The sequence below is a fragment of the Doryrhamphus excisus genome, linkage group LG23 (genome assembly GCF_037039965.1).
Source record: "Doryrhamphus excisus strain RoL-2023G ecotype Guam linkage group LG23, RoL_Dexc_Guam_v1.1, whole genome shotgun sequence".
Classification (NCBI taxonomy): Eukaryota; Metazoa; Chordata; class Actinopteri; order Syngnathiformes; family Syngnathidae; genus Doryrhamphus; species Doryrhamphus excisus.
The window spans coordinates 4,220,963-4,237,761 of NC_136379.1; the positions used below are offsets into that span (position 1 = coordinate 4,220,963).

Genomic DNA, 16,799 nt, shown 5'->3' on the forward strand with positions numbered 1-16,799 from the left:
AAAATTCTGAATTTTTCTTGTTAGATTAAAAAAAATTCTCTAAATATTTTGACTTCATTCTTGGGGTTTTGCTGTTGCTGAAGAAATTCAACAATTGAACTCAATGATTTTTACATCGACAACATTTTCCTTAGTAAGAAAAAGTAGTCTCTTGTCTCCTAACAAACGTTTCAAAGTGGAAACAACAGAGGTGAGAAGTTTAACATCCCAGTGATGGTATTTCCTTTTCCTTCCTCGACCACTCCCTACTCAAGGATAGACACTATATCACTATCATGCAGGCATGCACACACACACACACACACACACACGCCTACATATATAATCAAAAATGATTGCAGACACACACACACACAATCAAAAGCGCCACAAAAAATGTAAACAGCTATAATGTCTGCTTGAACGTTCCCTCCCATGTGACTTCTGGGGATAAAACAAAAAGAGACAGCAGAGGAACCTGTGGGATGCCTGACCTTAGCGTACACTCCCAACACTCCATATTTCCCATGCAAAAAAAAATGAATTCCAAGCATAACATCCCCCCTCCCAAAGTCGTCACACAACACGGAGGCCACAGTGTCACATGGTGCAGCACTCCAAACTTTCGTCCAAAAAGCATGAAGCGCCTCTATAAAGGTTCCCCACAGGTGTACTTACAGTCTGCCGAGTTTGGGGTTGGACTGGAAGAGGAGTTCTGGAAGAACAGTCAGTTTGTTCCTGTTCAGGCGTCTGAAACGCAAGAAATAGGAGAAATGAATATGAATATGTAAACAATATCACAATGGACAAACAACACACAGCCTAGAGGAAAGATGGGAGAATATCCAATGGGAATACATGATTGAGATTCCAGCTCAAGGCTTCTTAGTAACATCGTGATGGGTTCAAGGGTCAGATTCATGGGAGACGGGAGGTTTCCTGTGATCATGACCGTCGGGTTATCAAGGTTACGTGCTTGTTTCATGTGCAGGTTATCTCCGTGCAACCTTTAAATCCAGTTATCACTAGCATGATTACCAAAATAGAAGGTTAGCTTCTTCAATGGATGACAGTATAAGAGTTTGAATAAACGTTTAAAGGAGAACTGCACTTTTTGTCCATCATTCACCCATTATGTCATTGTATGGTCATATCACCTCATACATAAAAAATAAAAAATTTGAAAAATTAAAAAATAAAAAAATTAAAAAATTAAAAATTAAAAATTAAAAATTAAAAATTAAAAATTAAAAATTAAAAATTAAAAATTAAAAATTAAAAATTAAAAATTAAAAATTAAAAATTAAAAATTAAAAATTTTAAAAATGAAAAATTAAAAATTAAAAAATTAAAAAATTAAAAAATTAAAAAATTAAAAAATTAAAAAATTAAAAAATTAAAAAATTAAAAAATGATGATCCAGATGGAGGGGTAGGATTTAATAAGCTTTGCTTCTTCCTTCTCCTTTTGGACATGTGGAACTGTGAACTGATTATGTGATGCATTCAATTGTAATTTGATGCATGTTCAAATGAAATAAAACCATTACAATTACCATACTGTACGTGAATGAAGTGAATCTGCAATACTTATTATTAGAGTATCGTACAGTTGTCCCTCGTTTATCACAATTAATTGCCCTCAGACCTGACTACAATAAGTGAATTTTCCGCAAAGTACGATTCCACATTGATGAATGGAATATTTTCGGAATTTGAGCATCGGAAACCTGTTGATCAACATTATTAGAGCCCCGCAAACATGAAATAGCACCCTTATAGTCACCCCGGACACTCGTATTACCTATAATAGTCGACATGATGTTAGCATGTTGGCCACACAGAGAAAAAAATAATAAAAACAATTAAAAATAAATTAATTAATTAATTCATAAAAAAAACTTAAACTATATTATGAAAGCAGGAAGCGAACAAATCTAACAGTTACTGATTGTAAAAGTACCAGATGGAGGGGTAGGATTTAATAAGCTTTGCTTCTTCCTACTCCTTTTGGACATGTGGAACTGTGAACTGATTATGTGATGCATTCAATTGTAATCTGATGCATGTTCAAATGAAATTAAACCATTACCATTCACAATCCTTATGTGAAACATGAATACATCTAACCAAGGTTGCATGGTATTGTTTTTTAAAGGGACGGTGTATGTGTAGGAGTGTTAAAGGCACAAGGATGCTAAAGTTCACAGGGTCACAAAGTAGAATTCGCAGCGGAGAAGACACAGACACTGACCTTTGAACCTGTGTGATTCCGATAACAAGACCCTGACTTTCGTGTTGGAAAGAGATTCCAAGAAGACATGCAATATTTGACTAAATGATTACTATCTTCCTGTTTGAATGTGAAAATGGACATTAAATCCAATAAGTGTGTTCTGCCAATCTGGAAGTAGTCAAATTGTGTTACAAGTCAATTCTACACAACGTGGCTTCTGGAGCCGATGCAGGCTCTTGTGATGTATGTGATTTATGTTATATTCACGTGTGGACAATGATGGATGCCCTCGCCCAGGGAGAAGACAAGATAAGCTCCATCTTTTTCCACATTGAGGCGCCATAAATCACACGTCCTCGTCACCCGTCACCTTTCACCCCCCGGCAGGCATCGCATCAGAGGGGCTGTCGGCGAGGGATTATAATTACCAATTTGGTTAGAATTAAAGAACAGGACTTTGGTTCAACTTCCAGGTTATAAAGTGTGTGTTTGGTTTGCATATAATTCATCATGGTTGCTGTCAATGTAAAAACATGTTTTAATTGAAAGAACATGCATGCTTTGCCCTCCGGGCTCTTGCTTCCGTGAACTCTGACCCCCCCTTCCCGACACAGCACACTTAAAAAAGCTTTTAAAGTGAGCCTTACCCATCACCTCCGCTCCTGCCTGACCCCTCGCCCTGCCCGCGCTATCGAACGTTCAATCTCCATTGACGTACACATGTTACTGCCACTCAGCGATGTCCACCTGACATTCACCGACTCCACTTTAGATCTGAAGCCCCGATTCCATCAAAATGTCAATCAAAGCTTGGACTTTGAAACTTTCCTCGACGATTTACAGTCCAAGATGGCGGTTTTAGGTGTGCACGGTCGGCATGACTTAATCATTGAAGAATCGACTTTGCAAAACCAACTCGGAGGTTATTTTCAACTTGCAGTGACTCAGAGGTCCTTTGGTAATGGGGTCAGTGAGCTAAGCTAACCAATTAGCTCATTATGTGTGTTTTTATAAAGTTTCTGCAAAAGGAACAGGCTGTAATTAGTTATTCTTCTGAGGTAGCGAGTCGTTTTCTCAAAAAATAAGACTATTTGAGTAAAAAAAATGAACCAAAGTGAGTTTTGTTATGAGATTGTAGCTTCATCAGGAGGATATAATCATTATCCAAACTTAGAAAACACACTTTTTAATGATGATTATATTGTAATGGTCATAAAAAGTAATTATGGAACCCATTTGGTGTTATACTTACGTACTGTAAGTTCATTAGCAGTATTCATGCTGGGCACTATTACCACTATTACAACATTGGTTCTGTTCTGCTGTGTTGTACAACCCACTTGTTAATAAATGATCCAATTGCTCCAAGAATCCAAACTGGGGTCCCACCATATCAATTTCTGTTTTCCAGAAATGATCTATTTTCTAAAGTTAGGCGTGCCTTCCCGCAAGTGTTCAAACCCTGCCATCCGTCCGGCTCATAAACACGTGTCTGAGCATGTGTGTTTTTTGCGTGTGTGCCGATTTTAGACTTTAAAAGGTCCCTATACAAGTGACTTTTAATGATGTTCTAACATATGTGCACTTAGAAGCCTGTTTATGAGCGCCATCTCTCTCGGTTGTTTTCTACACTTTTCAGAGAAACGCTTGCTTTTGAAGGCTCCGCTTTTCATGACGTCATGAAGTTGAAAGATCTCTTTCCAGCAGGCTTCGCTACACATCTTAAAATCCAGCTTGTAGGATTGCCAACCATCAGTTTGCTACTGTTTTTTTCTTCAGTGAATTGGCTAACCTAGCATGATGTTGCTGTTCAAATGGGAGTCCAATGTTTACAGTGTAGCTCACATATGTATATATGCTATGTGTTGCTAATGTTTGCGTCATTGTGATTTATGGCATGTATGAAGTTGGACAGTGTAGACTAGTCCCTCTGTCATCACAGTTAATTGTGAATTACAGCATAGAAACCCTGTGTACGTACTTCTAATACATTTTTTATATTATTAGAGCCCTCCAGACATGAACTAACACCCCTATGGTCACCTTTACACTCCAATATAGTAGACATGAGAGTAACATACATAAGATTTGTTGCTATAAATGTGTTCCCCAGGGGAGTAGAGTGAGTGGCGGACAGGACAGGATGTTGGGCGTTGAGTTTCCTCTTTCCGTGTGTTACGGCTGAAAGAGTAGACTTTCTTTTATGAGGGATTATTGTCAATTATTGCAATTAAAGCCTGTTGTTCCAATGATCAAGTCTGGTGTTTGTGTGTCTCAAACATGACAATAACATTACTGATACTTTTTTACTACTAGATTACTGTCTTTGAATGAGTCCTGTGAATATTTTATACTTGTATTTAGGTAAATTTAGCCATTATGGTTGATAATGGGGCTGCATGGTGGTCTAGTGGTTAGCGCACAAGCCACACAGCTGGGAGACCAGAGTTCGATTCCACCCTCGGCCATCTCTGAGTGGAGTTTGCATGTTCTCCCCGTGCATGCGTGGGTTTTCTCCGGGTACTCCGGTTTCCTCCCACACATGCTAGGTTAATTAGCGACTCCAAATTGTCCATAGGTATGAATGTGAGTGTGAATGGTTGTTTGTCTATATGTGCCCTGCGGTTGGCTGGCCACCAGTCCAGGGTGTACCCCGCCACTCGCCTGAAAACGGCTGGGATAGACTCCAGAACCCCCCTCGTGAAGATAAGCGGTAGAAAATGTTGTATGAATGGTTGATAAAAGGCAAAAACATCTTAAAATTTGCAGAGTTTTGTGTATGTTTTGACTAATAACAGCATGATTTATATATATATGTATATATTTTTTTTTTGAACACCCCTGATGGAGTCAAGTCACAAAACTCAAACCAGGAAGTGGCAAAGGACGACAAATACTATACTGTAATTCCTTTTACATGCATGATATATTGGAGTGACAATTGTTCTCTTACAGTCTCTCCAGCAGTCGCAGGTCTTGGAAGGCTCCTCTCTCGATGACACTGATTTGGTTGTCCTCGAGATGACTGCAGTTAACACACACAAAGAACACAACACCATGGTGAGATTTATGTTCCCACACAAAAAAAAAACGACAAAAAAGAACATGGGTACCGTAGTCATCACTGGACAAACAAAACATTGGAGTGAAAAAAAAAAAAGAATCAAACATGACTAAATCTTTAAAAAAAATGGTTTAATCTTGCAAATCTTTTAAGCCAATAAAGCCAAAATACACAGAAAAACAACCCATCTTCGTCATCTCTTTCATCACTTGGCAAGGACTACAATTCTTTCCTTGACGGAGATAAAGACTTAAGAAAAAAAAACACCAATCGCTTTCTCATTTAATCTCATCAACATCATTTACAGTCCTGTCTTTATCAATCTGGGATGTTTAAAGAAGCGTACAGCTGGATGTTCTCCACCCTGGCGGATAGAAAGCCTTAGAGGAAACTGAATCACGGTGATTTCATTTGATAAATCATCATTTGGAAAAGACCTACGATGTTCTTTGATTGGTCTGCGTCTCAACAGATGTGTGTGAGGGTTCTTAAAAAGAAAACAACATTCTATGTTTATTAAATGCGGTGATGTCACCCTTGTAGAACACTCCCTTTCACCATGTTCCACTAAACAAGTCCAACATTAAAAAGAGGTGCTTTCACCTGCGGTCCAACATGTTGGGAATTACTCATTCCCGACCGCAATCTGGAGCTAATCTTTTGGCCGTGAGGCTGCCAAAGATGTGCCAAGTGTTGCACGTAGACACCAGGACTCGCACTGCACCATTAAAATGTTTCTGATAACACGACTGGCCCGCAATCGGCCCTTTAAAATGTAAGAAATGATACATAACGTTGTCTTGATGTCTTTATATAATATTAGTCATCCGGGTCATGATTCCAGGCAACTGGACCCCCCTTATTGAAGATGTTTCACCTTTAACACAAAATTCATTCATTCATTTTCTACCGCTTATCCTCACGAGGGTCGCGGGGGGTGCTGGAGCCTATCCCAGCTGTCTTCGGGCGAGAGGCGGGGTACACCCTGGACTGGTGGCCAGCCAATCACAGGGCACATATAGACAAACAACCATTCACACTCACATTCATACCTATGGACAATTTGGAGTGGCCAATTAACCGGAGGACTACTTTGTCCGGCTCCTCCTTTGAGGTGTTCACAGGCCAGTTTTCACTCCCAGTCTGGTGAAAATATTTAATGCCGCATCCCCAATAAACACCCAAACCCTAAAAAACAGTAGTCCCTCATTCATTCATTCATTTTCTACCGCTTATCCTCACGAGGGTCGCGGGGTGCTGGAACCTATCCCAGCTGACTTCAGGCGAGAGGCGGGGTACACCCTGGACTGGTGGCCAGCCAATCACAGGGCACATATAGACATGAAGATTGTGAAGAATGAAGATTGGCTGCTAAAATGTAATAAACAGTTCTCATTGGTTGTTAAGTACAGGAACTCCATATCTCTGAAACAAGCTCGTGAAATATAAATAAATACTTTCAATGGTTAAAAATAGTACTACATCAATAGAAATATGATACATAATTGTAAATAATATATACAGTAATCCACAATAACATGATAGGTTCAACAAAATTAAAAGTAATACAAATAAATGTGACTAATTACTGTCATGATGCGACCAATTAAACAATAACAAAAAGTAAATCAAAGTATATACTGTATGTAAAATAAAATACTAACATAGAAAATTAGCAAAATCTCTTCATGTTAATTTTTTAAAAACAAGAAATTTAAAAGACTATATATGTATGTATTGCAACTTTTGTAGCAAAAGTTAAAAAACATTTAATTATATATATTCACTATATTTTATATATTTTTGTACATGTATTGTAAATTATGGAAATAATTTGAATATCACAATGTAAGCAATTTAATTTAATTTAATTTATTCACATAATTTTATTTATTTAATTTAATTTATATGCACGGGGAGAACATGCAAACTCCACACAGAGATGGCCGAGAGTGGAATTGAACCCTTTTCTCCTAGCTGTGAGGTCTGCGCGCTAACCACACAACCGCTGTGCAGCCCCCAAAATGATTCTTCAGTCCAATTTTTTTTAAGTGTAGAGTCTCCCCTTGGGGAATCGTGTTGTTGTTGTTGTTGCCGGGCGTGGCTAGTGACTCACCGTGCTACAAAACAATACATTAATTAGGCCACAAGCCTTCCTGGTGGCAAAACAACTTGTATGTGGCCATGAGAAAATCTTTGGGGGACATAATGGAGGTCAATTCTATCAAACAGCAGTCCTCCATATCCAGAATTTAGGTCCATTCCACATGGGAACCCATCTACACTCAGCTTCATCTACCTCTGCATGCGCTTTCAAATGTGGACACTCGGCTATCTGTGTGAAACTCATTACACTCATCAGCGGTATTAAGGCGCCTCATCGCTATCACAACATTGGTTCTGTTGCTGTTGTGTTGTGCATTGTACTTGTTCATAAATTATGACGTAGCATATACTATAATGTGTGTGGGCTGCACGGTGAAAGAGTGGTTAGCGCGAAGGCCTCGCAGCTAGGAGACCCGAGTTCAATTCCACCCTCGGCCATCTCTGTGTGGAGTTTGCATGTTCTCCCCGTGCATGCGTGGGTTTTCTCCGGGTACTCCGGTTTCCTCCCACATTCCAAAAACATGCTAGGTTAATTGGCCACTCCAAATTGTCCATAGGTATGAATGTGAGTGTGAATGGTTGTTTGTCTATATGTGCCCTGTGATTGGCTGGCCACCAGTCCAGGGTGTACCCCACCTCATGTCCGAAGACAGCTGGGATAGGCTCCAGCACCCCTGCGACCCTCGTGAGGATAAGCGATAGAAAATGCATTGCATCCCATTCTGGATTTTTTATTTATTTATTTTTTAATATTTATCACCTTTGAAATGCTATGAATGAAATAACAGTTGTTTTATTCCTTTTAAACTCGTATTGGTACTTATTTGTATATTTCTTAGCTACCTTTTCAGTGTTAAGTTGCTGTGTGATGATTTTAGTAAGATGACACCATGAATGTTATATCGAGTAATGAAGTCCAACTATGGAGAGAAACATAATGCATATCATTCATGACCACCAGCAACAAAACACATTGTACACAACAATCATACGCAATCGTTTGTAATAATTGCTAACAAAAGTGATGATTACACTATAGCTGCATTAAAGTAGGCTGGGACGGTTGAAGAAAAAAAAGTCCCATTCTAGTTGTATCTCTTGACTGTAAAGTAAAGTATGTGTGTAGCCTATGTAGTTAGTGTGCAGCGTGTGTGCGTACTTGCAAGAGTCGGCTAGTACTTTCTCAGACTATCTCCACTTCCACAAACCATCTCCTCACCAATTTGAAGAGATTTACAGTGGGGAAATGTCACAGCAGTTTCTCACCAACCACATGAAACAAACCACCAACCAATCATGCTCACACACACACACACACACACACACTATACGCATATACACACACACTAGCTCCTCATCATTGAGTCTATCCAGTGCACATGTACAGCCTATACAAAAATGGGTTTCAGTCTCAAGTTGTCACATCGGCCAACTTGAGCTCCCAAAGCCGCAGTGGTCAACAAATGTGCTTACAAATGAAAACACACACATGCATCGACTTATTTCCACTTCCAAGCCCAGTTTGTGCAGCAAAGGAGTGTATTTTTATCTGCCGCTCGGCCGAGGAGTGAGCCTGTGTGATTATAGTTATTATAGGGCCTCACACACACACACACACACACACACTACACTGACAAAGGCCTACAGTCATCGCAGACATACAACCTTTGACCTTTTTAACACAACATGGCTCATGTGTTTATTCAAATGTACTTGAAAATTCAATTCAATATTATTTTTACTTTAATCCACAGATGATGATGATTGAAGGGTAACATATTTTTATTGGGAATATTTATTGGCATCGGCAGGCGTGACAAAGGGCTACACACCATCATGCTAGGTTCGGTAATGTGCCTCAAAGCTGGTTGCCACTCGACTCCCGCCACTTGCATGAAGAAGAAAATGCAACATCACCGTGGTGAAGTTAGTTTCACTTTGGGTGTTGCATGTTAGGTAGGTAGGTACAGCGGTAGTTTCCCCTCGCTGTGTCCGGTGCATTAAAGCCTCAAAAAGAACCTTTCATTGTTTTTCCACTTTTCTGACCTATAAATGGAGTTAGAATTTCTATTCTCATGTTAAATTATGCCAAAGTTTCAGATAATGAGGTTTTCACACGTGGAAGTGACCCCTGAAAGAATTTTGGGATGGCTCAAAACGCTCGGTTTCAAAAGGCGTGGTAAAACTGCCCCTTTGTGATGTCACAGAGGGGCGGACTTCTTTGTATGGTTCATAGTTAGGAAGCACTTTGGCCTTGGGTGGAATAAATTAAAACAGACCGTTTTAGCAGGAAGCACAAATCAAAGGAAATACAGATGGAATAGGTACAGATTCTGGAAGATCTAAAACGTTCTCTGTGCGGGTTATTGTGTGTAGCTGCTCTATAGGAGACCACAACTCAATACAAAGGGTCGAAAAATGACCACAATACAACATGGTGAAAATATACTCATCGAGCCCGAGTCGCGCACACACACACACACAACTAATTAGCGTGATAAACTAAGCTAACCCCTGCTAGCGTGTGTTCACGTTCTGTATTCTGTTTATCACCAGTTCAACCTGTTCAGGTCAGGAAGTCCGCCAAGTAAATACTTCCCCACATGAACGTTCCTTCTCACAATGACAGCATTTAATTCATCTTACGTATCCATATTCAATTCCATGAATTCATGTTTGTAACCAAAGCTTATTATTGTTGTTATTGTTTTTTTTTTTTTAAATAAACGGTACCGGATTGGCAAGACTACAGAAAAAATCAGATCGGGGGCCAAAAAATGTGGACCTAATTTTTATTATACATAAGATTAAATCGATAATTGGGTATCCAATTCAACTTAAAGTAAAAAAATGTCAGATTATTTCTAGTATTTGCCATCAATGTTACTGGAGAAAAAGCAAAACACACTCGTTCAGATGCACAGTTTTTTATTTTGAAGTATGAAGTTCTACTTGACTTTTAAGGCATTTTTGTCCAAAACTGGGATTTATTTAGTTTGTTCCATTGGGTTTAGATGTATTAAATTGTTTTTTATTTAATCAAACACTTAATATAATATATTTTAAGGTTAGTCTCGTCCCTATGTTTTTTCATTTATAAATCTTTTAGGGAACTGGCCAAAATATTCAGCCAATATTCCTTAGGAAAAAAAGTGAAATAAAATAAACATTTCCCAGTGCAAGTCAGTTAAAAATGCATGAAGAATAACATCTATAAATCATATCTAGTGGTCAGGCCAGAGAGAGGCCTATTAAGTAAAGATAGCCTTTGTCTAATGGCTCCATGATGGCTATGTAACGAGGTTCCTTGCAGGGAAACAACAGAATAAACAAAAAGGAAGAAAATGTAAATCCGTGCATCATTTTCTGCCATGTGAAAGTCATTTGAGGGGAATTGTGTGAATTTCCCCTTCCACATACTTGAAATTTCTCCCACCAGAAATGTGATTAGAATACAACAACAACCCTGCATTGACTTTTCCGGGATATTCTAGAAATAAACTCACAGGATTCTCAGGTTCTTGACGCCGGAGAAGTCCACTTTGGTGATCCGGGTGATGTTGTTTCTGTTCAGGTCCCTGCAGGGCGAAAACACAAGGGTCAGACATTGGGCCATGAACAACAAACCTCCAAACCACATCATCGGTAAAAATGAAAAAAAAAAAAAAAAAACCTTGATTGGGTTCGGCGAGTATCAAGAAACACAAATGTAGGATGGAGCGTGAGAATGCCCGGCGGCAGTGAAGCCCACACACGTTCGTACGTGCAAACAAACTAAAACTTCAACATAAAAAATATGCATTAAACACTGAAGAAAGAAACCAAAACGTTTCCTGCCCGTCTTTCAATCTCATCTTCCCCTGAAGTGTGGCATGTATACGTTGTGTAGCATGAGTCTGCTTCCCTTTATACGGCTGTTTATTGAAACGCTGTCGCACAGAAGGAATGAGTGCGGACAACAAACACAATTTTCCCTCTTGTTTCACACAGCCACTCACACACACACACACACACACACAAATATAAACAGTCTGCTCCTGCCAAGACGGCCTGCGTGTGTGTTTTTCATAACACACCTAAACATTTATAAATCTCATTTAAGACCATATTAGGTTTCAAAAGGCTGCCATTGCCAAGGGCCCTAATAGGAGACAGCCTCGGACATGAGCATGAATGGTCCCAATTCGAGCTAGATGTCCAGCCCAGGATCCATTTGTCGGCCATATATTATTTTTTATAACCCCGAGGTAGAGTCAAACAAGATATTCTTGAAATAAAAACACTGTAAATATTCATTCATGAATTCATTTTCTACCACTTTTTCCTCACGAGGGTCGCGGGGGTGCTGGAGCCTATCCCAGCTGTCTTCAGGCGAGAGGCGGGGTACACCCTGGACTGGTGGCCAGCCAATCACAGGGCACATATAGACAAACAACCATTCACACTCACATTCATACCTATGGACAATTTGGAGTCGCCAATTAACCTAGCATGTTTTTGGAATGTGGGAGGAAACCGGAGTACCCGGAGAAAACCCACGCATGCAAACTCCACACAGAGATGGCCGAGGGTGGAATTGAACTCGGGTCTCTTATCTGCGAGGCCTTCGCGCGAACCACTCGTACACCATGCAGCCCACACACATTATACTATATGCTGCGTCATCATTTATGCAAACATGCAAACTCCACACAGAGATGGCCGAGGGTGGAATCGAACTTGGGTCTCCTAGCTGTGAGGCCTGAGGGTGGCTGTAAATATTCCAATTCTGAAAAATTATATACCATCATTTACAGAAATCAGAACATGGTGTTATTTGAGAGGTTGAGCTAAATTTGAGTGTGTATAGCTAAGTATATTTAAATCATGATTTGGAGTGCATGAAAAAGTGGAAAGGAAAACTTTACTTTTTTTAAACAAATAATTTAAACAATATAACAGAGTCATTCATTGATTCCTTTTCTACCGCTTATCCTCACAAGGGGTGCTGGAGCCTATCCCAGCTGTCTTCGAGCGAGAGGCGGGGTACACCCTGGACTGGTGGCCAGCCAATCACAGGGCACATATAGACAAACAACCATTCACACTCACATATAACAGAGTCACATCATTTTAAATCGCATTCAGAGGTAGGAGAACGCGTCTGATGCTGAGACTTCACATGCAGCTACTGCCATTTTGCGAAATTCAACGAGTAAGGTTGCTTACAGCCACAGTTTTTAATGTTACAGTCATTTGACTTTTGTGGTTATTTGTGAGATTACTGGAACGTATGCTAAATTGTGCAGTTACAAACATGGCCTATAAGACTTTGAATAATATTGTGTTGTTATACAATGTTATTCAATGCATTCTCACTTCTTTCTCTCTCCTAGCTGTCACTCGTCCACAGTCGACTAAACCCTCTAATCTGCTTTTCTTCCTTTCTAATCTCCCCTCTTTTACCTCAATCTCTAACTCCTTTACAGTTGGCTACATCGCCCCCCCCCCCCCCCCCATCTTTATCTCCATCTTTGTTGCTGATGGTGGAAACTTGTGCTGTGTAGCAAGTACCCCGCCTCCCTGCATTCAAGCCAACAGCAATGGTGGAAGGTCAGGTGGAAAGATGTTAGATTAAAGTCCAATCGGGGGAAATGTAATCTACTATATTGTTGTTTACTTTGGAATACAACAATAGAAACAAAGATGAGTAAAAGGTAGGACCTAAAGAAAGGAAAGCGCCATAATAGATACTAGCTCTTGTTCATATAAATGTCATTTTTAACTACTGATGTTTGGACTTGCATCCTGATCTGATTCGGCTTTCCCTTCAGGGGTCGCCACAGCAAATCAATCCTCCATTTAACCCTGTATTCTGCATCCGTCTCTCTCACACCAACTACCCTCATGTCCTCCTTCACTACATCCATAAACCTCCTCTTTGGTCTTCCTCTATAATATATTCACTATCTCTCCACTGGACATGCCCCAACCATCTCAGTCTGGTCTCTCTGACTTTATCTCCAAGGCCTCTAACATGTAATGTCCCTATGATGTACCCATTCCTGATCCTATCCATCCTGGTCACTCCCAATGAGAACCATCTCAGTCTGGCCTCTCTGACTTTATCTCCAAGGCCTCTAACATGTAATGTCCCTCTGATGTACTCGTTCCTGATCCTATCCATCCGGGTCACTCCCAATGAGAACCTCAGTTGCACTGTCTTACTTGAAAAATTGTACAAATTAACAATTTGCCAAAGAAATGTCATGGAAAATGTAAAGATCTTTGAAATGTCTATAGAGCCCTTTTATCAGAGCCTTGAAACAATTTCCTAAACCTTTAATGATCGAAATAAGGCATTTCTTTGCATGGTTTCACCACAGGTGATTCCAAAACAAGGGAAAAAGTATGAAAAAAATATGCATAAAACATATTTTTTTGTGATACTGTAATCCCTGATCCTTGACCATAATGAGTGATTAGGGTTCCTTGTTCATAGCTAGCATATGTTTTATCATTAGAGCATAAAAAGCCTATTTACGATTTTTAACATTATTAGAGCCCACTGTCCAGGCTATTCAGTACAATATGGCTCGAGTGGACAACGATTACTCTGCAAAGTGAGCTGCATTTAGTCAGTATGTGCCTCCTAAGCACATGCTGTAATGTTAAGTATTGCTTACAACTGTGCATAATTTCTTTTTACAATAGTAATGTAATTTTATTTGTATTGCATTTTATATTTTAGCCATCTAACACAGATAATTCATATCTCCATTTTCCCCAAAGGGTAAAAAGGAGTCACTTTGTGTGTTTTGCTCATAAAGCCTTACTCTCACTTTTACTGACCAGCTGGCAGTCTGTCAGCCCTAACAACTACATGTCATTTCCACTCATGTGTGTGTTTACAGCATGGGGTGGGAGACAAACAGCAGGTGTTGTGTCTGTAGAACAACTCCAGCCACCAGTTGAGTGTGGACTGGCTGCTGCACACGCCGAAAGGAAAATTATAAGGAAGGTTTAAGAAAAGACAGCGCAGGTGACAAAGTCTTGGAATGAAGTCCATCTCTGCCGCGTTTCAGTTAAATTTTGACTTCAAATATGTGGCTCTTAATCCAGCTCAAGTCATCAAGTCTTATTTTCATTTTCTTGACCTTTCACCTTCTTTGCTTCCTCTTCTGTCTGGGATAACACTCTTTCCTCCATCGGTCCGTCTGTCTCGCTAAAGTGTATCCAGGTCTCAACCAAAAAGGACTTCCTGCGCTAATCTCTTGTTATTTTTTCCACAAAGCACTTTTATCACTTCTTTTTTTTTTTCTTCTTTCTCCCTTCGTCTTTCTCCCGCTCTCAGATAGGTATGCTCCATTTCACCCTGGACAACTTTCAGCCACGCAAGGAATCCTAATTGCCCTCTTCCTTTTTCCGAAAACTAGCCCGGCGCTGTACGGCGTGTCCGTCACCAGAGGAAGGAGGAGAAAAAGCAGGAGTGATGTATTACATCTTATCACATACTACAGTATTCATTGGCCCTGTACCCTAGAAACCGCCCATGAATGACACGGGAAAAGGCCGAAATGATACTGTGTCAAAGCCCAGGGCAGTGGTACTGATAAAATATAGAGTTTAACCATGTCCAGTATCAGCCCCCGTAGCTGTCCACTCAGAGCGCGCTGCTCTGGTATCGTGCCCGTGAAACAACCAATCAGAGAACAGCGCACGAGTGCTTAGTGCCTAGTGCTTCTCCAGTCACCAAAAAACCCAAACTTGATTCATGGAACTTTAATTGCCAGACATTGATAAGATTGTTGATAAAATATAATACCAGCTAAAATATAATATCACGTGGTTTGTCTGGTATCAGGCCCAGTATCATGCCCCCGCGTGCCAGTATATGACACTTGGGGGCATGATACCTGGCCTGATACCAGACAAACCATGTAACCTATAATTCTCAAGGCACAATCCTACAGAAAGTAACCTTGTATGTACAGTACTTTGGAGTAGTATTGTATGTCCTTATTGATGAAATAGCTGGCACCTCAGAGAACATCTCTGTCGGGATGCTGCGATCGATTGGCCACCATTCACTATCGGCCGATTTCCATGATCTGCATGTGATGGATGAACGCCTTTGGTCCGTACTATTATATCCTGTTGCAATGACTGCCTGCAGTATAGTGTCTTGCCCTAACTAACATCTTAGGTAACGTCCTCCGCCCACTTACATACCTTTACACTACACTACACTTACACATCTTTGTCACAGGTGGGACACACCAGGTTCGCTGGCTTGCTCCCCACTTAGAGCCCACCTACGTGCACTTATGGACTCGATCTCACATCTAAAGTCTCCTTTATGAAGGCATCTCATCCTCTGTATGTGATACACAGTATGTTTTTGTCTAAATGAAGGTGATTTTATGTTTCTAGTTTTCATATCACATCACGTTTGTTTGGACTTGTGTCGCATTTGAACATTTTTTAGAAGACTTTTTGGCACTGACTGATCTACGCTGTACTGCCTTTAGTGTTTTGTCACAGGCCTGACTGAAGACCGTGCCAAGGGAAACTGAGTAAAAGCATGAGATCCAAAATAAGATGAGGGGGAGACGGCACAAGAAAAGATGTCATAAGTCGGTCACTTTTTTTAACTGCAGGCTGAAGGCCACTTACACTACTCCTTAAAAAAAAAATTACACTCATTACAAAATGTGGTTCTTCTGTGAAGGTTCCCATCCGAACCATGGTGCACACAAAACATCCTAACCCAGGACTTCAAGTCAAACCCAAAAAATTTTGTTGTTTAAAAAAGCTTATACAGTGCAACTTTTGTTTTCGTCATTAATTTGTACCAGGAATTCATATGAAAAACAGACACATACGACATCTGAGATTTTTGATTTGCTGTACAATTTTTGTACTGTAATAAAAGGCTGGAAAGCACATGGTTAAAGTTCGCATAGTAGTTGGTTAGTATTCTGCATTATACGTTGGTAGTGTATTGTCTGTTTTTATCCACCTATTGTGTTGCTCAAACATAACAGGAGACAATGATCTTTGAACGATAATCTTAATGATCATTGTTTATGTTTTTTGTTTAAAAAAAGTTTGAAATGATCAAATATCAGTCGATAATTAATTGCACAATTATCGACCAGCAAAATTTGTGGCCGAGTTTCAGCCCCTCATCCATCCTCTGGATGCCCTGGAAAGGTATTTTTTGAAAACAGCTTCCAAAGTGGGAAAAATCTGATAATCTGATGACGTCAGCCGCCCATCGCTATCACATGATCAGAAGTGGGTTTTCACAACAAACCAGCATAATATCTGAATATTTTGATTTTCATGACTCACGGCAGTCGACACTCTTTTGTATTTTGTTGCTTCCAAAATGACTATCGTACGTCTGGACGAGCCTTGTCCAGCGAAAGAC

The 16,799-nt window shown here is 40.0% G+C and overlaps 1 protein-coding gene across 2 annotated transcripts in view; it reads right to left on the reverse strand.

Annotated features, from left to right (window-relative positions):
* The window catches only part of slit3 (slit homolog 3 (Drosophila)), a 264,962-nt gene that overhangs the window by 238,278 nt on the left and 9,885 nt on the right, over positions 1-16,799 (reverse strand). For both annotated transcript variants that reach the window (XM_078788398.1, XM_058048416.2), the window contains exons 3-5: positions 10,891-10,962; positions 5,168-5,239; positions 658-729 (exon numbers count right to left, since the gene is read on the reverse strand). In XM_078788398.1, the coding sequence (XP_078644524.1) occupies positions 658-729; positions 5,168-5,239; positions 10,891-10,962 (216 nt within the window). The remainder of the gene's footprint in view (positions 1-657; positions 730-5,167; positions 5,240-10,890; positions 10,963-16,799) is intronic.